We start from the raw sequence: 22,847 nt of genomic DNA, 5'->3' as shown, positions 1-22,847 counted from the left end.
GGCCTGGCCCGGGCATTCCAGGCCCTTACTTTGCATCCAGAAGATTTCTCTTTCTCAGTGCTAGGCTCGCCATTCAGCCTCTTCTGTCCTCCCTTTTCTATGGCAGTGGACAACATCCTCATCCCAGAAAACCGGGCCCATCTGTCCCCAGAGGTGCAGCTGAAGGAGCTGCTAGAGAAACTGGATCTGGTGAGCGCGATGCGGTCTAGCGGGGCCCGCACCCGTCGTGTCCGCATGTTACGCAGGGAGATCAATGCCCTTCGGCAAAAGCTAGCACAGCCAGCGCCACCACAGCTGCTGTCACTGAACAAGACAGTGTCCAATGGGGAGCTGCCAGCAGGACCTCGGGGGGATGCAGCTGTTCTGGAGCAGGCGTTGCAAGCAGAGCCAGAAGATGATGGGGACAGAGGTGAGAGAGGGTCACAGACAGGCAGGGTGCGGAGTGGGTAGGGTAGTCAGGAGTAAGAGGCTATCATCTCTTGAGAGTATAGGTCTGACCCTGCAAATAAACAAAGCCCTTGGAGGGAGTCTCCCTTCATATCTCATTTGGGATGCTATTAACAAATATTTAGTCATCAGTAGAGAATAAAATTTATTTGTCAGAGTAGATGTTGGCTCTTGTATTGGTCTGGATTTAGGGTGCTGGAGCCCAGTAGCTACATACTAGGTAGGTATCAGGCAGTTTAGCTCCTGATACAGTGGTACTGTATGGTACAGCTAAGCAGCTTACTCTACCACTCTGGAGAAGCTCTGAGAAGCCTGGGATATGAGGGGAAGGGATGTGAAGACCCTTCTTCTGGACTCTTGGGGTGTTGGTTGGTTGGACTTTTTTTGTTTGTTTTGTTTTGTTTTTTGAGACAGGTTTTCTCTAAAATCCAGGATGTTCTGGAATTTGCTCTGTAGACCAGGCTGTCCTCAAATTCACAGAGATCCACCTGCCTCCCAAGTGCTGGAATTAAAGGCGTGCACCACTGCTACCTGGCTTGACTCTTGGTTTTGATCACAGCTGGCCAAGGCTGTAGGCCATCCCAGGCAGAGGTGTCAGACTATAAAAGGCCTAATTGATTTAAGCAGGTGGCTTTCTGAACTATCCCCTACCTTAGTGAATTGAGGACCTGATTCTAAAAAACCCCAGGAGCTGTTTATGAGCTGAGATGCTTCCCATGCCTTCCCTTTGGTGAGGACAGAATTATCTCACCGGTACCTGCCCCTGCCCTGAGCCCGAGGTTTAGGGAGGCCTGCCACTCACATGGTCTAAACACGGGAGTTACCTCTATTTGGTAAGACTCCCACTGAAGGGATTGGGTCCATTTTAGTGTGGGTCAGGGACACGATTGAGAATCCGCATAGGTGACCATTGTGACTCTTCGTAACGTTCATGTGGCAGTCAGCACGTCATCTGAGTTCCTCTCCTTGACACATGCACAGTGGCCAGTGACCCCAGCGTCACTCAGAGAGTTTCAAGGTAAAGTCGCAGAGGTTCACATGGGAGGGTCTGAGCTATGGCTTGGGAGTAAAGTTCCAAGTGGAGCAGACTGGTCTGGGAAGCTCTGACTTAGTGTGCTTGGTCTGAGTTCCCTAAATCCGCAAACACCTTTGCTGTCTGCTGTGTGTCCCCACAAACAAAGCTGAGGACAAGTGAGAAAATTCTGATGTCCTCCAGCCTGTCCAGCTGAAACCTCACCGGATTACTGCCCAAACAGGTGGCTCTCTCAGGCTTTCTTGCCCATCAGAGTCGTTATCTGGCTGGTGGGTGCAGACCGTTGCTAGAATGTTCAAGCAGGTTCTCTTTTTCTCAACAGATGATTCCAAAATACCTGCCCCACCAACCCTGGAGCCTACTGGGCCCGCACCGTCCTTGTCTGAGCAGGAGTCCCCCCCAGATCCCCCCACCCTGAAACCCATCAGTGACAGCAAGCCTTCAAGCCGGTCCCTAAAGTCCCGGAAGGTGGAAGATGATGAGCTCTTGGAGAACTCAGCTCTGCAGCTGGGGAGCGAGCCCTTGCAATGCTTGCTCAGTGACAATGGCATTGATAGACTGTCTCTCATAAACCCTGACAGCCCTCCTGGTACCCCTCTCAGTGGGGTGGGCCGCCGTACATCAGTCCTCTTCAAGAAGGCCAAGAATGGGGTTAAGCTGCAGAGGAGTCCAGACGGGACCCTGGAGAATGGCGAGGACCATGGTGCAGTGGGCTCTCCGGCTTCCCCAGCCAGCACAGAAGATGAGCACTGTTCCAGGAAGAGGCCAAGGAGCAGGAGCTGTAGTGACAGTGATGGGGAGAGGTCCCCTCAGCAGGAGGAAGAGACAGGTGATCCTGCCTGTGACTTCTTTTGCTATTTCCCATCTGTTTGCCCGCTTGCCTTGCCAAGGGCCACCTTCCCCCGTCAGTCATCTCTGGTGGCCTCTGAGAAAACAGCTTAGAGCAGTTGTTCTTGGAGGACCAGCTTGTATGCCGGACTAGCACTGGCCTCAAGGGAGTTGTAAGGTTTTATGTGGTAAAATGGTTCCTGCCTTCACTTCAGTTTGCCCTTGATACTTTTATCAGACACTGCCTTAGGCCCTGGAGGAAAATTAGTGAACGGAACACGAACATCTCTCTTACAGAAGAAATAGACGAAAGGCAAATGAGGGTCTTGTATTAGAAACTGTGGGGACAATTAAAAAACCACACGTCAAACCATTAGAGAAGAGGGACAGAGAGTGCTGGATGGAATGAGACAGAGCAGTCAGAGAAGGGGACATTTGAGTAAAGATTTGAAGGGGCTAAAGGTCTGAACTGCTGGCATCTAGGGGAAGAATATTCTAAGAAGGACAGATGAGCAAATGTCTTGGAGGTGGGAATGCACTGGCATGTCCACAGAGCAGCAAAGGAGTCAGCTGCAGCAGTGAGGTGGGTGGGAGAGGAGGTCACGGGAGTCCTGACTGCATGTCCAGCATGCGCTGGTTCCCGGTGGGGAGAAAGTACCAGTTCCAGCTCCACAGGAGTCCCAGTCCAGGGGAAAGTAGAGAGGTCCTCGGAGTTGCTAAAAAATCAGAGCCCAAAGTGTGGGGTTGGGGGATGTCACCAGAGCTATTCAGGAAACTTGACCTGGAGTAGAGAAGACTCCTCTTGAAGGTCCTTCCTGTTGGCTGTACTTCTCTGTAGGAGGCTAGACATTTAGGATAGAGAGCAAGAGCTTGAAGTTCAGATCATGACTTCATTGGCTGTGTGCCCTCTCTGAGCCTGTTTGCATCTTACTGATTCCTACCCTGCAGTGCAGAGGTTGGGGCAGATTAGGAACACGGCAAATAGCAGCCAACGGTAGCAGTTATTGTCATCTCTTCAGCTCTCTGTCTCAGCCAAACAGCATGGAGAACACTGCACTAAAAATGAAGGCCTTTGCTAGTGGGGACATCAGGCCCATCAGCCTGGAGCTCTCATGCTTGGGGATACTGCAGCAGCGTTCCTTTCCTAGCCCTCACATGCAGGCACTCGGGAACATTTCTGTAAGCAACTGTAGTTGGGGCTCAGAAAGCAGGCAGGGCACAGTGGGCTTCTGGGACTCACATCGAGGTCTCATATTGGAAGAAGGGCCAGTTAGGCTCAGGCACCTTCTCTCAATGGGTCTGGATGGCCTCACAATTTTCTAGCCATGGCTTCTGTCGCAGCTCTGAAATCAGGGGCCTGATCCTCCTTCAGTCTTTGTTCTGTGGTCAGAGTTGGAGGACTCTGGAGTTAGAATTCAATAGATTCAAAAAAAGGAAGCCTTCCATGGTAAGGTGACCCTAGGATGATGAAGCAGCCCGCTCTACCTGAGGTGCCTTGCTGCAAAAGGATTCAGACCAAACAGCATCCTCTATGTCACAGAAGGCAGGGGCCAAACTCAGCCTGGAGCCAAGGTTCTGTTGCTCCATTCTGCAATGATCTGGGCTGCAGTAGCCCTTAAAATCTGCCCTCTGCAACTCTCCCTAGCTCTGTGAGCTACCTCTGGGTGCGGATGATACTGAGCCCTTAGCTTCTGCTATCATCCCCAAAGAAGGAGGCTGCTGCCAACTGCTGGAATGGGGCGGGCTCATGTGTATCAGCAGAGGAACTCACTGGTAATCCAGGTTCAAAGATAGAGCAGGCCAGGGACTTGTGAGTCCGCCTGGGTGGAGAAGTCCTACGTTTTCCCTCGGTTGTCAGGTGTGTGCTGCTCAGGTAATACAGTCTGCTCACGGCTACCTAAAGTGCTGTCCTTACAGGGGAGGAGCAGCCTCCTACCCACTCCAGTCCTCTGAGGCCTGTGTCAGGGAAGGGAGGTTCTGCACTCAGGCTCACTCTGTGTGTCCTTGGCAGGAGTGACTAACGGCTTCGGAAAGCACACCGAAAGTGGGTCTGACTCGGAATGTAGTTTGGGTCTCAGTGGAGGACTGGCGTTTGAAGCTGGCAGGTAAGGATATTTATCCACCAAGCTTGGGCAGCCTTGAGACCGCCATTTTCCTTAATTCTGCATTCAGTGACAGTTTGGACTTTCTTCTCACCTCTGTTTCCTCAGGCTCTAGTGTGTAACTGGGAGCTCTGAGGGAAGGGGTTGACCTTCAAATGTTGCTGGGTTTGTGGGGCTCAACCTCCTTTTGCCTAGGGAAGTGACCATTTGAGACACACACACCTGGGTGCACACACACGTGGATAGCCCAGCTAGTTGCAGACATGGTTTTGATTAAGCCTCTTAGGGTTTCATAGGGTTGGTCTCTTTGGTTTGTTTTGGCTTCTGTTCTGTGGTCCTGATGATTGAACCATGGGCCCCACGTGTGCTAGGCAAGTACTCTACCAGTTAGTTACAGCCCGAGCCCTTTTTGGTTTGGTTTTGTCTCTTGAGAATAGGATCTTGCTGTGTGGCCCAGGCTGGACTGGAATTCAAAGCAGTTTTGTTGCCTCTGTCTCCCAGGTGCTGAGATGGCAGGCGTATACTACCAATATGTCTGGAGTTAGCCCTTGGTTTTTTGAAATAGGATCAAACTAAGTAGCTCAAGCTGGCTTCCAGCTCTCAACCCTTGCACCCCCGCTTCCCAGGTGCTGGGCTTCCAGGCATTTGTCAGCTGTACCCAGTGCCCACAGCAGTGGCCTCTTCAGAGATTGGAGGGTGAGCAAGTATGAGACTTTAAAGCCCTCTTTTCAAAGACTCCAGGTTACCTGTCATTGTTGAGAAGGGATGGGCTTCTGTTGTGATTTTTTTTTTTTTTAACCTGAAGGGAGGATTTCTGAGACCATAGCTTTCATTTCTCCCAAGTCTAGGAGTTTACTGAGCTCATCGCCCTGTGTTTTCTGTTCTTCAAACTCTGGGGTAGAGAGGGGTGCTTGGCTGAGAGGACCTGGTGCCGCAGGGAGTGGTGGCTGCTGAAAGAATCCACCGAGAGGCTGGTCTGTATCTGAAGGCTTCCAAAGCAGCCTTCACTGGCATGTGTGCTCTTGACGCTTGCTTGCCTGCTGAGCTTCCAGGTGAGCTGTGAGGGCCTCCAGTTACACACTGACCCTGGGCTGGCTTTCTGCCTTAATTCTTTTGAGCTTTTCCTCCCCACGAAACCTCAGAATTGCCCATGCTTGCTGCTTGTGTGTTGAAGCCTCCAAAGACACAGAGTAGATGAGAGACAGTTTACCAGCACTAAAGAAGACAGATTTCAAAATGGTAGGAAATGCTTCTTGCTTGCTCTCAGGCTTCCTTCTAAGATAGGTGCTTAAGCCAAGCTTTGCGACCCATACCTGTAAAACCAACACTTAGACAGCTGAGATAAAAGAACCTTGAGCTCAAGACCAGCCCGGGCTATATAGCATAGCCCTGCTTAAAAAACAAAAGCAAAACTCCTAAGCTGAGCAAGTATGCAGGTGCCTGGTAATTCAGTTTACTGGAGGTGGTAGGAGTGAGGTCCCCTTATGGCCCTTGGCTAAGGTGGAAAGGGTACTGTTTAACCTTACAAAGGGCATGCTTCCCAGCTGTGAACCATAAGAAGCAGGCCAGGATAGCCTGCTGGTTCAGATGTGCATTTGGTGTGTTTTGTCTGCATTTATGTCTGTGTGAGGGTGTTGATTCCCCTGGAACTGGAGTTACAGACAGTTGTGAGCTACCATGTGGGTGCTGAGAATTGAACCCGGATCCCCTGGGAGAGCAGTCAGTGAGCCATGTCCCCAGCCCCAGTATTTCCTCTTTCAGTCTGCTCAAACAGAGGGATTGGGACCTTACAGGTGAAGGCACTGCTGCCAAGCCTGATGTGGTTCAGTCCTCAGGAATACCACAGTAGACATAGAGAGCCAGCCCCTCACAGGCTGCCCTCTGACCTACACACACACACACACACACACACACACACACACACACACATTTTAGGAAAGATTAAGTAAAATTGGGGATTCAAGGGTTCTGACTGCAGTGTTCTCTCTCCCTATCCCAGCCCCCCTTCCTCTTCAGTACGCTAGGAAGAATATAAAGGAAGCTTTTTTTCTGTTGTACGGAAGCCATACTATCTTTTTTGTTGTTGTTTGAGACAGGGTCTCTCAGTTTAGCTCTGGCTGTTCTGCTCCACTCAAGACTGGCCTCAGGCTCATGGAGACCCACCTGCCTCTGCCTCCTGAGTGCTGGGATTAAAGGCGTGCGCTGATGTCTAGCCCATGCCCAGCCTCTTTTGCCCATTTGTTCTGTGCACGGCCTTTTCAGACGGTCTTCTTTTTTTGTTCATTGTTGCACTCCGTGACAGTCTCCTGGACTGCAGACAGGGAACTCACTGTGACTGAGGCTGGTCCCTGGACTCCTAGTCCCCCTAACTCCACCTCCCAAGCACTAGGGTGACATTCATGCCACACCACGCCCAGCCGCACCCTCCAACACCTGTGGTGTGAGTTGTCACTGTTAAAGTACATGCCAGTTCCCGCAGTTTGTCTGGTAGAGGAGGTAGGTGGAAATTACACTCAATATACAGCTGTAGACTGGTTGTCCTGCGTTGGCCTGGGTCCACAGAGCAAGCCTCAGCAGCGTCCATCAGCCTCATCAGAACCACACAGTTGTTCTGCGGGCTAGTTTCCAAGCCTTTCCTGCCCGTTCTGGCACTCTGCGGTAGAATAGTTGTGGTCTGAAAACGTGAAACCACCCCCAGAGTGCATAGTGTGAACTCGTGGCTTCTCCACAGCACCGCTGGGTGCCACTGGCCAGGGTCACAGAGGTGATGAGAGGAGGTAGCCTTTACTTGTCTCTCAGCTGCCTTGCCCTGCTTGTTCCGTGTGCCCTGTCCAGGTCAGGGTGTAAGCTTAGAGACCTCTAGTGAAATCAGTAGCATCTCCATTACATGCCAGTCTCTGGAGTCCACAGACAGGTTTATGGGGTGAGTGCACATGGTTCTCCGTATGAACTGAGGATTCTTGGCATTGTTTTCCAAACAGGTGCTAACTTTGTTTACTGAAGGAATGGGAGTTGTGGTTTTGATTAAGCTGAATTTTCTTAGCATAAACTCAGTTCTGACTCAGTGAAATCGAGTACCTCACTGTAGCCATTCCCACTCCTTGCTACGGTTTATCACATCCAGGGTTTTCTAAACATTTTGGCTTTTTTGTAAAAAATGGACTCTCTAACCATTTTTTTCTGGTCAAAAAATTATGTATCAGCAATGTTTTTATTTATTTTTGAGACAGAGACTTACTGTATAGCTAATCTGGTTTGAAACCACTCTGTAGATGGTCTAGCCTCAACTCATCTGCCTCTGCCTCCCTAGTACTGGGATTAAAAATATGTGCCTCCAGACTCGGCAGCCATAATGTTTTTAAGGTTCCCAGCCGCATTTTTCTTGCCCAGAAGCTCTCAGCTCTAGATTGCATTTAAGCCACGTGGGGGTGGGGGCGTTTCAAAATGCCAGTGCCCTGGTGGCCATGGTTATTACTTCTTTTCTTGTCCATTGTATATATAGTTTGCCTTAGAGTTTACCTTTCCTTCCTCCCTCCCTCATTCCCTCCTCCACCCTCTCTCTCTCTCTCTTTTTGCCAAGGTCTCACTGTGTATCTCTGGCTGGCTAAGAACTCACTCTGTAGACCATGCAGGCCTCAGACTCACAAAGCTCTGCCTGTCTCTGCCTCCTGAGGGCTGGGATTAAAGGCGTGAGCCACCATGCCCAGCATTTAACTTCCTCTTAAGAATGTGTTTATGTGTGCCCACCATGTTTATGGAGGTCAGAGGACAACTCTTGTACCGTGTGGGTCTCAGGGATCACACTCAGGCTCGGCAGCGAGCGCCTTTACCCACTAACCCATCTCACCCACCAGACTTTGCCTCTCTGTCGGAGCCTTCTGTAAAGAAAGAAATTGCTCTCCTTTTTAGTTGGTAAAAATCAAATTTAAAAAAAAAAATCCTACCCAAGGAAAACTTCTCACATAAACCATTTGGAAGTGAGAAGTGGTGTTTTTTGTTTTTCCCAATTTAAAAATGTCTTTGCTAATTCTGGAAAGAAGACATGCCTGTTATAGAACATTTGGGAAAGAGGCAAATTTTAGGACCTCAGAAAGAAATTGGTTTGTCAAGATGAAGCATGTGGAGCTTAGAGTGCAGATTCTATTTTATATATATATATATATTTTAATTTTATGTGCATGGGTGTTTCATCATGGGTGTCGGGTTCACTGAAGCTGGAGCTACAGATGGTTGTGAGCTGCCATGTGGGTGCTGGGAATTGAACCCAGGTCCTCTGGAGAAGCAGTCACTGAGCCATCTCTCCAGCCCTGAGAGTGCAGAGTCAAACAAGTGAGAGTCTGAGGTGAGACTGGGTGGTGACCTTCTCGCTGTTGATGAGACAGGCTCTCCTGGTGTAGACCAGACTGGCCTGGAATTCACAGAGATCCACCTGCTTCTGCCTCTGGGATTAAAGGTATGCCCCGCCATGCCCAGCACTGTGACCTTCCCTCTGAATGAACTGTACTGTCCCTCCACAAGGGTGGACTGGTTTCTGGTAGAAACTTCCAGGAGGGAATGGAGATGCTGTCCTTCCCTTGTGTCAGGGGTGGAAAAACAGAAGGTTTGTTGCAGTTAAAACTGCTCACTTCAGCTCTCTTCTCTGTACGCAGTGGCCTAACACCTCCCAAACGCAGCCGTGGGAAGCCAGCCCTGTCCCGAGTGCCCTTCCTGGACGGTGTGAATGGAGGCTCAGACCACAGTGGCTCAGGTGAGGAGACAGTTGAGGCTGAGCTGGGGAAACGTTCTGAGGAGCAAACTGTCTGAACTGCTGCACTTCAGGGGCTCACGACCTGGCCATCAGTCTGCAGCCCCCCGAGACACGGCTGTCAGTCTGCAGCCCCCCCCCCCCACGACAGACGCTGGCTAGAGAGGTGGCCTTCGCTCCCGGTCACTAACATTTCTTTTAAAACTCTCTTAGTCTGTGTTGTACTTTGAGTTTGTATCGCTGTGATAATGATCATGACCAAAAGCAGCTTGAGGGCAAGGTTCTCTTCTCCTCACAGCTTGTCCATCGCGAAGGGAAGTCAGCCAGAGCTGAAGCAGAGGAGCATTGTGTGCTGGGGTTTGTTAGCCCACTTTCTCACACAGCCCAAGGCCATATGCCCAGGGTGGCATCCGTTACGATGGGCTGCGCCCTGCCGTATCAATCATTAGTCAAGAAACTGTTCCACAGACCTGCCCACAGGCCAGTGTGATAGAAGCCTTTCTCAGCCTAGAGTCCCTCTTCCCAGATGACCCTAGCGTGTGTCTAAGTTGACAAACAAACAAAAACTCAAAACAAAAACAAACTAGCAAGCACAGTTTAATACTGCCCATGGTAACAGAAGTCCAGTGGGCTCTTATGAAAGTCCGCGTTCCTCTGGAGCATCAGCTGCAGTGTTTGTGTTGTTTTTCCAGAGCTCCTTACTGTATAGCCAAACTGGAACCTGTGTGTGTTGGAAAGAAGTGTGAGGGCCCACATTCCTTCTTTCTCGTTCATGGCGTACGCTAGGAATCCTTTGCTTTATCCCAGTTTGCCAGTGGCCCACTATGTGGGAGAAGTCTTCATTTCTTCTCTGTAGCTCTCCCACGACAGACATTCAGCGTGTCTTCGTCATCAGGGCTGCTGAGCAGCCTGTGTGCAGAGGTCATTTCAGCCTTGGAGCTGTCAGGTTGAAGGAGGGTGTGTTCATAGTTTTGGTTGGTGTTGCCTGGCTGTGCTCTCTAGAGCCATCAGTGATAACATGTCACTCAGACCCCTCTAGCTCTGTAGGCCATGCCTGTTTAGCCTCACGAAATGAGGACAAGGCAAGGGCAAGGGTGAGGCTGGGTGGTTCCCAGATGGAGCAGGTCCAGAGCAGAATACTTCTTAACTCAGGCCGTCTGTCACATGCACTGTGGATGCCATGTCTTTGTAGTTCCCTATAAAGCACAGGGCTCTTTCCCTGGTCCAGCCACTTCCTTCTGCCTTAATGTCATCCCCTTTCCCAATGTGTGTTGATGGATGCATGCCTTTGAGTTCCATTACTTCGTGACTGTCTGCACTCAGACGACAGGTCTCACGTCCAGACGAATGTATATCTAAGCTCGAAGCCAGGAAGTGGATCTGACACACTTTGTGCTTCTGGTGGTGACATTTTCCCTTTTTTTTAAGCCCTCGTACTAAAATCGGTGCCAGAGGTTATTTAAAAAGGATTGCACTCCCATAGCGTCACCGTCCGAACACAGCTGTCTCCATCTGTGTTGCTTCCGTTTCTTCTAGGCATACTTTAACAAGTGCAGATCTGATGCACACACTTTTGTACGCACCAGGTTTTGCTCGGATACTTTTTTCTTGTTGGCTCATGAGCTTTCTTTGCTGTTGTGATACTGGGACCATCTACCTAACAACCAGTGCTTCAGGACCGATGTGTGTTCTGGTGGACATTGGCTAGCTCCAGCTTCCAGCACACACAAGGCAATGAATGCATATTTTGGCCCAGAATCCTTTCATTACCTTTCTTATACGTTGCCAAAGAGGAAGTTAACTGGAGCATATTTATTTTAATGCTCCTAGGACATTGCGGAGAAGTGCATTCTAAAAGTGCTGAACTGGTCTGTGGCCTTACCGGTGCCTGGCTGCACTGGTTTCTCCGCAGCCTCCTTGGTGTTTATCCATTCATGGCTAACATTCTGCACTCACTGGCCTTGAAACAGGACCTGTTTTGTTAAGAATTACACACCTGGCGGTGGTGGCCTTTAATCCCAGTACTCGGGAGGCAGAGGCAGGCAGATCTCTGTGAGTTCAAGGCCAGCCTGGTCTACAAGATCTAGTTCCAGGACAGGCTCCAAAGCCACAGAGAAACCCTGTCGCGAAAAAAAAAAAAAGAATTACACATCTCCCTCTCAGATTTGAGCCCTTTTCCTTAGCTGGATGAGCGCTCACAGTTTGTAGGTGTAGGGCAGGACAGAGGCTTCCGTGGTGCTCGAAGCGTTAGTGAGGCTGGACACCTAGGATCACCAAAGACCTGCCAAACTGCTTGGCTTCGCTGGTTTGTGGTGCAGCCAGGTGCTTGGGTGGCCCATTGTGGCCTGGTCAGGAAAATGCTTAGCAAAGGGCTCTACTAGGATGTTCTCTGCACTTTTACCCTGTGAAGCCTCCATGAGAGCAACTCCCCATTCGGGTGCAGGCAGCACTGTCTGCTCAAGCTGGGGTATGGCCCTTCTCCCTAAGACACCCTGGCGATGAAGCCCTTATATTTAACCAAGGAAGCTGTTCCAGAATTCAGGTTCAGAGGTTGGTAAACTATAGCTGCCTGCTTTTATGTGGTTCATGAGCTAAGAATGTTTACCTCTTCAGTTATGAAAAGGATGGTATTTTATGATATGAAAACTGTATGAAATTCAAATGTCGGTGTCAGAAACACTAGTTTTATTGGTGAGTAGGTATACTCATTTGTTTAGACTCTAATTCCCTGCTACAGCCACAGAGCCTACATGGCTCCTAACAGGATGAAATATTTACTCTTTGGCCATTTAGAGGGTTAGTTTGACACCTGACCCAATCTAAGAACTCCTAAGGAAAGGGCAAGGAAAAGGAAGGGTGGATGGGGCGTTGCTGACTTGATCCTGGGCTGCCCTGCTTAAACGGAAGCCACAGGCAGGCTTTGGGGCACCATGCCAAGTCCCCTTTGGGCTCTGTCTCCTCCCCTCCCCCACCCCCAGGCAGAAGCCTCCTGATGCCCTTTGAAGACCGCGGAGACCTGGAGCCCCTGGAGCTGGTGTGGGCCAAGTGCCGAGGCTACCCCTCCTACCCTGCCTTGGTGAGTCTGCCCCAGACAACACCCTCCTGTTCCCTCTTCCCCCGTTGGCTCTGGCCCTGCCTTGCCTTGGGGGATTACTGATTGGATCCAGCTAGCAGAGTTTGATGGGAGTCAGGGCACCTTTAACTGCAGAGGGGTGGGGGGTTTTACCATAGCTCTCCTGGGGCAAACCAGCAAGCCTACCCCCAACACACACAAAAGGCTCCAGGTGTGCAGGAACCAGGTTCTCAGGGCCCTCATAGTTCATCTGCTTCTGTGTAGGAGGATCATGCCTGGTGCAGTTTTAAGATGCTGCTAATGGTGCTTAGCTGTGCTATGAAACATCTGCTGCACTAAATCCTTGAACTGCCAGGGGCAGAATGGTTGATCTTGTTTTGTAGGGAAGGGGCAGGGTCTTTTAGCTCTGTTAGCCAACTAATGAGCAGCATACTGGAATTTGATTCCAGAGCTCAACATGGGATGCAAAGCCTTTGTTCAGAGCCACTGCATTAAAAACTGTGCCCTGTGCTGTCCTCAGGACTGCACTCGGCACCTTCTCCCATGCATAAGCCTGTGCATGGGAGGCAGTACCGCCTTTAACCTTGTCGCTTCCCTGCATACATGAACGTGTCCATCCCACATGATGAAAACCTCCATCATGTCATTTTTAATGGTGACACCACCCTTCAGTTGCTCTCATGTGCCGCTCTTTGACCATTTCCCAGTTCCCTGTTTAGATTTTCTTTTGTGCTGTTGTCAGCATTTTAGTTTTATCTTGGTGCACAATCGTGATCATTTCTTAGGAGTACCCACTAGGGCCAACATCTATACAGAATGCTGGCACAAGTTGACAAATTGCCTGGAAATTAGTTCTGGTTTATATCCCCATTATTAGTGGCTAACAACTATGTACCACTTTGACTGCAGTCTCCTAAGGCTCTCCCAAGTTGGGAGGAAATGGCCACGAGCCCTGGAAGATAACACCAGCTGGGAACCTTTGGGTCCTGTAAGGACCTGTTAGAATTTAAGGTGTACATAGTCAGCTCCACGCAGATGAGCCTTCCAGAAACCAGGCTGAGACCTCAGCGTTCTGAGACATTTTTCAGGGTCTGAAGCCCTGGTTCTCTATGACTCTTGAGCCCAACAGCAGCTTCCTAAGATAAGGCAGGAACTCTGATCCTATTTGAGATGATGAGGAAACCCTGTCTCGATGACGTCATACCATGTTACATGAGGGCCGGCTTGTTGGGGTATCTGTCCCGCCCAGTACCCCACAGCAGGCAGGCCCCAAAGAAAATCACACACAGGACTCCATAAGATTATAAACTGATTGGCCCATTAGGTCAGGCTACTTATTAGCTCTTATAACTTATGTTACCCCATTATCCTTATCTATGTTAGCCACATGGGCTCAGTACCTTTCTCAGTGTGACAGCTTACATGTTGCCTCTTCGGTGGTCTGCACAGGAATGGCAGAGGAACCTCCCTGCTTCCCAGAATTCTCCTGTTCTCCTTGCTCCACCCCTACTTCCTGTCTGGCTTTCCCGCCTATACTGCCTGCCTGGCCAATCAGCATTTTATTAAAATATGATTGACAGAATACAGACAATTCTCCCGCACCAATACCACTTCCTGGAGCCATATTGGTTTATTTTGCCTGCCTTGTTCCCCTCTTACTATGGCAGGTGTGGAAAGTTCACACTGATCCAGTCGCTGAGACATTGAAGTAAAAATGAGACCACAGGACCCAGCTTAGTCATTAAGAAAGTGATTAATGCTGGCAGGTTTGGAGTGGCTTTTGGTTTGTTTTTCTTTGTTTGTTTTTAAACCTCACAATGCAAGAGTCTTTAGAACATAAAACATTGGGACATAGTGGCATATGCCTTTAATGCCAGCATAGACAGGTAGACTTCAATGCTTACAGGCCAATCCTAGGGCTACATAGTGAGACCCTGTCTCAAAAAATAAAAAGAAATTCAGTCACCACCTGAACACAACCTGTGTTTCTATTTTGGTGCATGCCTTGCATCCCTTTTCCTGTGCATGTAGATTTTGCATGTTATGCTATATTTTAATCTTTTTAAAATAAATGTGTGTGGGGGGTGTTTTGGAATAACAGCAGTGCAGACCACCCCATGCTAGCTTGTCGACTAAACATTCCCCTCATTGCTGTTGTGTGTTGCAGCTGTGGGAGTGTATATGCACATTGGTTGTATGGCATGTTGACTCTTCCCGCCAGCTTCATGTCTGTGCTCTGTAAACCTGCAGTATTTGTACTGAGTGGATGGACCGTTACCATTTTGGAGTATGGCCGCTGTCCTTGGGTGTCAGCTCATCCTCCTTGTTCTTGCCCCAGCAGGTCTTCCACAGTTCACTCTTGATGACCAGCATGTCATCACGGGAGAGTAATCCCTGTCTCTTTGGTAGCTGGGGGAGCTTAGGGCTGTTTCTGTTCTCATTATATCTTCAGCCTCAGTCCCAGGAAGAGCGACAGGCTGGGAGATAGTTTCGACCACTGCATAGCTGGTGGGTGCGCTAGAAGTCGGTTGTTCTTAGAGTCTTTAAATTTTTCATTTTAGATTTATTAATGATGTGTGTGTGTGTGTGTGTGTGTATTTTGCCTATGTGTATGTATGTATGTGTACCTTGTACATGTCTGGTGCTGAGGAGGTCAGAAAGTGTCAAATTCTCCTGGAACTCGAGTTACAGATGATTGTGAGCCACCCTTTGGGTACTCGGAGCTGAACTTGGGTCCTCTGGAAGAGCAGCAAGTGCTCTTACTGCTGAGCAGTCTCCTGGTGCCTTAGGGTAAACTCTTTACCAGAGCACCTGCTTTCAGCTGCTTGTCTTGGGGGACATGCGGTGCTGGCAGATGCCCAAAGGTCTGAGAGCAGTGTATTATGAGAGGAGGTCCCCTGGGACAGGGCATAGGAATTAGGACTGCTCTCTAGAGGAGGCTGCTTCCTCTGTCAGCTTCCAAGTCTCGTTGGCCTTTGTGCACAGAGGTTATGAGCCAGCTGCTCTGGAAGTGGGGGCTGTGTCGGAGGCTGCCGGCCACACAGGCGTAATCGCCTTTGCGAGCATCTGTTTCAGTCTCAGCCATGGTTTAGCGCCATCCTCCTGTGCTGGTGCTGCCCCCGTCTGCTGACACCTGTCAGAGATTAAAGTGAGATGGTGTGTGGATGGTTGTGAGCTCTGCCAACAAAAATGCTCCACAGACCTGGAGAGCTGCTGTGCCCTGATTGGCTCCTGCTCACTGGAGAGCTACTGTGCTTTGCACTGATTGGCTCCTGCTCACTGGAGAGCTACTGTGCTGTGGTGCACTCCCTCAGGATAAGATGGCTCTGCCTTCTGGAGCTTGCTGCCTAGATTAGTTCCTCCAGTGCTTTGGTTCTCCCTCAAACCTGACCCTTTCGGCCATCTTTTTGTCTCTTCTTCAGTCTTATCACAGGTATCTGCCCCATACCTGTTGGGAAGGTGGTGTGTAGCCAGAGGCTGTTACATAGAGTCACAGGGGTTGCTCTGTTGCCACATTGAACTTTCCGCACAGTCACAGCCTCGGTGCCCAATGGGGCAAGACCCTGGGTGCTGGAAGTGAATTGCAAAGGTGGCGAAGAGAGACCAACATGGTAGCAGCCTGTAGTCCTTCCCTAATAGACACTGTGAGGAGAGGGTTCGCCTGCTCCGTCCCACTCAGTCTGTGGAGAGAGTAGAACGGTGGACTGGGGAACGGTACAGAGGAGCTCATGCCAGCCCCTCCATCGCCCGGTTATCTGTAGACCTGAGCCCTTTGTGCTTAGGTTCTCAGTGCCTTGATGGTTGGTCCTGTGGCTTTCCATTCTCCCCTGCTCAGAGCCTGTCCCCTTTTCTGCCTCCAGATCATCGATCCCAAGATGCCCCGGGAGGGCCTCCTGCACAATGGTGTCCCCATTCCTGTCCCTCCACTGGACGTGCTGAAGCTGGGCGAGCAGAAGCAGGCAGAGGCTGGAGAGAAGCTCTTCCTTGTCCTCTTCTTTGACAACAAACGCACCTGGTAAGTGGCCTAGCTGCTGCAGGACCCTTGCCAGGGTGCAGGCTCCACCCCGTGTGAGGAGGATTCAGCTGGCCCATGTAGCCTGTGGTAGCTGTTCCTAACGACACCAGCTAGTGGTGCTTAGAGTAATGGGGAGCTCCTCAAGAGGAGCCTTTCCCCAGGTGGCCCATAAAGCCGCAGGGTAGGTCCACAGCCCCAGGCAGTCCAATAGAAGCCTCAGCTATTCTCTGTAGAGCTCAGAAGAGGTATTGAGAATTGGGGATCTTTATACCCTTAAACCAATAGTTACCAAATGCCACCCGTTCCTTGGGACAGGCATGACCTTGTGTAGGTAGGCAGCTGTCATGGTAACTAGTTACTGGAAAGAGAGTAAACTGAAAGCCGAACACAGCACGTGCGCACATACAACACACACCCGTCCCCACCCTCCTGTTCTGAGGGAATCTGGGCAATGAGGTGTCCTTTATGTAAGGCCTTAGGGCTTGTGACTGACAAAGTGCTGTCGTCTGGTAACAGACATGCCCAAGGGCAAGGCTCAGGCCTGTGGGGTTGCTAGGCCTGTCTGCTGGAGAACAGTTGGGGCCTTCCAGTCTGCCTTCCCCTGACCCAGTAAGATATAGGTGTGGAGTAGGTAGGAGTGTAGCTGCATCTCAACTGTGTTTTCTTTCAGGCAGTGGCTTCCAAGGGACAAAGTCCTGCCACTGGGTGTGGAGGACACTGTGGACAAACTCAAGATGTTGGAAGGCCGCAAGACCAGCATCCGGAAGTCGGTACAGGTGGCCTATGACCGTGCAATGATCCACCTTAGCCGAGTCCGTGGACCCCACTCCTTTGTCACTTCCAGCTACCTGTAAGAGTGGAACTGGGCCTGTGTCTGCCTGCTCTGCCTCTCCTCTGTCCCTGAGGCACGAGAAGCCTCTTCTGCCCCTGCCAAGTGTCTGACTGGCAGCTTCTTTCTCATGGCAGGCCCTGACTGGACTGGGTCTCCAAGGGCAAGGCCCAGAATTGACCAATCAAGTGGTTCCCCTGGAGGGCCACTGTGTGCCAAAAACTCCCACCCAAGGTCCCCGGGGACATTCCACTGAAGAATCACTTAGAAGCAGAAACAGCTGAGAGTCTCGGCCAGCCAGGGAGTGGACCTGGGCCACTGGGCACCAGGTCCTAGGCTGCTTTTCTGGGGCCAACTGCTCCCTCCATGCCTCTCCCAGCTAGCTAACCATACCTCAGGGCAGGCAAGGTTCTGACACTGATCCCAGAGATGTGCCAGGGTCCCTCGGGAACCCACTGAGCTCCCCTTCCCCCCACATCACCCGATCTCACCCCTCCTGTCTCATCGTCCACACCCAGCCCAGGCTCTCCTTTCCCATTGCTCTCCTCTCTCCCTCGTGCCAAATTGACAGCAACATCACCAAATCCATCTTTTTCTTTGATGCCCATTTCCTTCCTGACCAGCTGCTATGTTAGATTAGGTGTCCGCCAGCCACCTGAGTCCCAGGTAGAAGTTACCCCAGTCTCCCCACACCCACAGACTTCCACTTGTGCTGCTGACATGCCTAGCCCAGCTGCGTGTACATGCCCTGTGGATGGAGTGGGCTTCCCGCCCTCCATCTGGCTGAGGAGTGCCGAGGGTGGGCCCCTGTCCATGCAGAAGGCATTGAGGGTGCCGCCCTTCAGCTGGCATGCTGCTTGTCCCTCCCCCTGCAGCAGACTTAAGCCTTACTGCGCGCCATCACCGCAGGGGCACGGGCTGCCCTCCAGCACCCTCCCCTGGCTCTGCTCCTGCTGCCCAGAGCCGGGACACGGCCTTTTTCTTTGTTGCCCTGTCTTCATCCTTCTCCCCACCTTCACCTCCTCAACTTCCTCCCTCACCTCCCAAAGGAAGGAAAACAAACTGTGAATGAGGAACGCTGACTGACAAACCAACGCAACTTTCAGAGGCTTCTGCTCTTGACATTTCTTTTCACCTCCTAAGCACCAAAGCCGCAGGCGGGTTTGCGGACCGCTGATTGCCATGTTGATTTCTATCTTGATGTTATTTTTAATTGTTTTAAATTTTTCATAGGGGGTTTTGGGCAAAACAGTCACTGGGGAGATCACTGCCATTTTTACATACTCAGACTTTTTAAAACGCAGCCAGTCAACCACCAACTTCTTCCACATTTGGGACTCGAGCCAGAGTTTAAAAGGGAGCCAACAAAATCACAGAGAGGGCGGGGTTCTGTCCAGTAAAGAGCGCGGTGTATATAACTGTAAGATACTGTCGCTAAGTTATTCGGGCCTATACTCTCCATTATCGGAATCCTCCACTGTGCAGCCATGCGGTGTGGTTTAGTAAAGGAGCCGATGTGTCCCCCTCTCCCCAGGTAGTTGGTCAGCTGTGGACTCTGTGACCCTTGTCTAAACCTGTGTTGTAAGATCTCGGGGCTTTCTCCCCGTCTCTCTCCCTCCCCCGACACTTTATCTTCTATTTTTCAGTCTCCGAACCTTTCACTCTCTCTGAGTCCCACTTAAGAAACTGCTCCTTTTAGAACAGAAGGCGGCTCAGACCCTGCTGTGGCACGGGGCCTCGGCCTCTGTCGTCTGCTGTGAAGCACACGATGCTCTATTTATTGTAGAAAGTGACTTTATTTGCCTTCTAGAGTTGTTTATAACAGATGGTTATAAGAGGTAATAAACAGAAAATCTATGCCTGTAAAGAATACGAGAGTTACTTTTACCTACTATAATATGACGTCTTATTTTCTCTCTGAGAAATAAATGTTCTAATGGGCAGTGGTTTGCTGTGCTGTATTTGGTGTCCTTGGTGGGGCCTCCTGTCCTCACTCCACCCACTTCTCTGAAGGCCGAGTCATTAAGAATGGGCTTGTCTGGTCTGTGCTTTGGATCTCCTGGGTGGGTGTGAGGAGAGCACAGTGCGGGGCTGAGGATGGTCGTGGGGGTGGCCACGCCTCCACCGTTACCTTTTCTGGCTTTTTTGTGCCATGCTGAAGAAGTGACTCCATTGACAATCCTGGCACCCATTCAGCAGCCACCAGACTGGAGACTAGGAAGATCAAGCCTCCTTTGCTGTTCCTTCTGTAGATGGGCAGCAGGGACACAGGTTGGTGTCACCCGCCTATAACTGGAAGGATCCTTGCAACTGACCTGGCCTTCATTTTGCAGAAATGAGGACTCAGACCAGCAAGATTAAAAGGCGTGGTCAAGGGGCTGGAGAGATGGCTCATTGGTTAAGAGCACTGCCTGCTCTTCTGAAGGTCCTCAGTTTAATTCCCAGCAACCACATGGTGGCTCACAACCATCTGGTGCCCTCTTCTGGCCTGCAGGTGTACATGCAGACAAAATACTGAGAATACTGTATACATAATAAATAAATAAATCTTAATAAAATAAAAGGTGTGGTCAAGGTCAGTCAGCCACGCCGCCAATGCAAAATAATCCCAATCAAGCCAAATCAGACCAAATTAAAAGATATCCAGGTTTAATCAGACATCTGCCCTCCCGGGTAGCCCCAAGGGGAATACAAAGCCACCAGTGCGACCATGGAGAGGAAAGGGGAAAGCCACGTGTTCATTTTCTGGGGAGCAGTTTAAATAGCCCATGGGAGTTTCCTGGGGAGGAATCAAGGTTTGGCAGGTTACCTTGACCCTTCTTGAGGAGGGGTCTCCAAAGATGGAGGATTACACTTGGGAGGCAGAGTGGAGACCCAGAAATGATCTCAGCCTGTACCGCCTTCCTCCAGTGAGACTCTGCCTCCTACAGGTTCCATTGTGTAGATGGCCGATGTGACTGCTCTGTGGGTGGCTCAGGGGAAGGTTTTTATTGTGGGTATGAGGGAGAACACAGCCAGAGGCATCTGAAGAGTCCAGAGCAGAGAGAAAGCAGTAGACAGCACATGACCAGCAGACTGGACTTGGCCATGGGAGAGGCAGAGCGGAGGGAGAGAGGGAAAGGGGGTCAGAGAACACAGTCAAACTGGGGTTATAAGGGAGAGTGGACAGCTTCAAGGACGGAAGCCCCGGTGCTGGGGCGGGTGAGGAGGGCTAGGATGTCAGCATGGACTCTGGTGTGCTAGTAGACATCACAGACAGCCATTTGGAATTTGGAGAAACGGAGTTTCCTTTGGACCTGACATCTGTAACCTTCCCCAACATACCACGAGGCAGAGAACAAATGTTTAAACATGTAAACTGGTAGGGAACATTTCATATTCAAACTTGTCATGGGCCATTGACCAGATTCCAGCCCTTGTGCAAATATCCAGGAACAAGTCAACAGATGGCCATAGAATTCTTTGCTCGTTTGGAAAGTTTCCTTCCTGTTTTTGGGTAGAAATGCCAGTGTCAAGAGAAGTCACTCTCAGGTGGACATGTCACTTCTGAGGCAATCTGGAAGGCCATGGGGCCAAAGTGGCAACAGATACATCCCTAAGCTTTGAACAGCACTGTTTCAGATACAGCTTTCCAAGGAGTAGCTAAGATACAGCAGATGGAGCTTGCGTCTCCGCGAATTTTTACTAGTGGGTCCAACCACGGAACCTCCACCCAGGTCAAAACACAGGACGTTTCCCTTGCCTTCTGAGCCCTGCTCTGCTTCCCAGAGTCTGCCTTTTGCTGAATTTCATGTACATGGAGTCGCGTGCCACCTACCTTTCCATTTCTGGCTTCTCCCATTCAGCTCTGTGTTTCTGATCCCGTCAAATGTGGCTCATATCGCCATTTGCTCTGTCACTGCTTAGCGGAATTTCATTATTTGAACACAGTTTGCCCATTCTGCGGATGGATGAGGTATTTCCAGTTTGGGCATTGGAAAGAAGTCTACTAGGAATGCTTTGCAGATCAGGCTGACCTCAAACTCACTGAGATCGGCTTGCCTCTGCCTTACAAGTGCTGGGATTAAAGGTGTGCACCACTGACCAGCTATTTCTAATTTTTTTAAAGGCAGAGCTTTACCTAGTGGCCCTGGCAGCCTGAGACCTGCCAGTCTCTGCCTCCCAGATGCTAAGATCATGAGGTAGATGAAGTTTGGCTTCAATAGATTCTGCCATCATTCCTTGGATCGATCATTCAGTGTGTGTGCTCCTGTTGCTGTCCACCATGCTGACACCGACACCTCAGACCTGCTTGCTAGCTGCTTCTACAAAGCTCACATCTGCAGGAATGATGGTCGTCACCTGGGAACCCTGACCAGGGAGGGGAGGGGAAGGAGAAGTGGGGGAGGGAGAGCTGCCCTGGAGGTGGGTTCCTGCACGTTTCCTCTGGAGGCCTGGGATGTGCACACCTGGCTGAGAGATGACTATCTTGCAGGCCTGCGATGTCACTCAGATCCCTACACCAGTTTTCTGTCAAATAGGTCACATTCGTCGTCCAGAGTACCCCTTGTCTGCATCTCATCTGGGCCACTGGGCTGTTTTATTCTGTGTAGCCCTTGCTGTTCTGGAACTCATGTAGACCAGGCTGGTCTCGAACTCATGGATTTGCTTGTCTCTGCCTTTCAAATGCTGGGATTAAAGGCACTCCCAGACAAGCAACTCTTATAAGTATGTATTTAACTGGGGCTTGCTTACAGTTTCAGAGAATTAGCCCATGATCATGGAAGGAAGCAGACAGGCTGTCTGTAGGCTGCAGGTCGCGAGCTAGTGGGCCTGATGTGGGCTTTCTAAACCTCAGAGTCCACTCCAGTGACCCAGCTCCTCCAACAAAGCCACATTTCCTGATTCTTCCCGAACAGTCCCACCAGCTGGTGACTAAGCACACAACTATCTGAGCCTATGGGGGCCGCTCTTTGAGCCGCCATGGCCCACTTCATGTTTAGTAGCTAATGAGAAGACAGCCTTAAAGAGTCAGCACTCATTCCACATGTGGGTCCCGGGGATTGAACTCGGGTCAGCAGGTTTGTAGGCAACTGCCTTACTTTTTCCCCTGAGTCATCTTAGTGAATCTATTTTGTTTTTGTTTTTCTTTTATGTTTTGTTTTTTAAGATAGCTTTGGAACCTGTCCTGGAACTCAGCTCTGTAGACCAGGCTGGCCTCGAACTCACAGAGATCTGCCTGCCTCTGCCTCCTGAGTGCTAAAATTCAAGGTGTGTGCCACCACTGCCTGTCTGTGAACCTAATTTTTAAATTGTAGGCTTCTGAGTGCCATGACGTGACCGTGGAGATCGGAGGACGACTGTGGGAAGTCAGTTCGTTCTGACCCCTACGTGGGTCCCAGGGAAGCTTGAGTAGCCCCCCGCCAGACCAGACTTCCACAACGCAAGGACAATAACCCTGCCATAGCAGCTTGCTTCCTATTTATTTATTTATTTTTATTTCTTGCCTTGCTGGGGTGAACCCAGGATCTTGTATAAGCCAGACATGTACTCTGCCACTGAGCCACTACGTTCTGTCCCTAACTTCCCTTTCAGTTGAACAGGGCAGGTTCTGAAGGAACACCGAGCAAGGCCTCTGGCTCTAAGACCGAAAGGGGACTAGAAGAGAACCCACCCGCGGTTGGCTGGCCTTGGTCCACAGATGCATAACACGCACGGATGAGGAAGGCACAGAGGACTCTGGAGTGACTTCAAAGCGCTAGGGCGGGTGTTATCAGAGATGAGGGTCAGGAGACAG

At 50.5% G+C, this 22,847-nt stretch overlaps 1 protein-coding gene across 4 annotated transcripts in view; it reads left to right on the top strand.

Annotated features, from left to right (window-relative positions):
* Nucleotides 1-19,014, top strand: part of Brpf3 (bromodomain and PHD finger containing 3) — a 33,109-nt gene extending 14,095 nt beyond the window's left edge. For 3 of the 4 annotated variants that reach the window (XM_087898371.1, XM_087898373.1, XM_087898372.1), the window contains exons 7-13: nt 107-409; nt 1,803-2,309; nt 4,320-4,413; nt 9,060-9,157; nt 12,133-12,230; nt 16,088-16,242; nt 16,913-19,014. In XM_087898371.1, coding sequence (XP_087754497.1) covers nt 107-409; nt 1,803-2,309; nt 4,320-4,413; nt 9,060-9,157; nt 12,133-12,230; nt 16,088-16,242; nt 16,913-17,096 — 1,439 coding nt within the window. In that variant the 3' untranslated portion in view covers nt 17,097-19,014. The remainder of the gene's footprint in view (nt 1-106; nt 410-1,802; nt 2,310-4,319; nt 4,414-9,059; nt 9,158-12,132; nt 12,231-16,087; nt 16,243-16,912) is intronic. The other variant, XM_087898374.1, reaches the window with a different exon arrangement.
* The last annotated feature ends 3,833 nt before the right edge of the window (nt 19,015-22,847 follow it).

The sequence above is a fragment of the Myodes glareolus genome, chromosome 18, assembly GCF_982192425.1.
Source record: "Myodes glareolus chromosome 18, mMyoGla1.1, whole genome shotgun sequence".
Taxonomy (NCBI): Eukaryota; Metazoa; Chordata; class Mammalia; order Rodentia; family Cricetidae; genus Myodes; species Myodes glareolus.
Note: the sequence above shows the minus strand (reverse complement) of the source record. Positions and strands in the feature narration are given on the sequence as shown.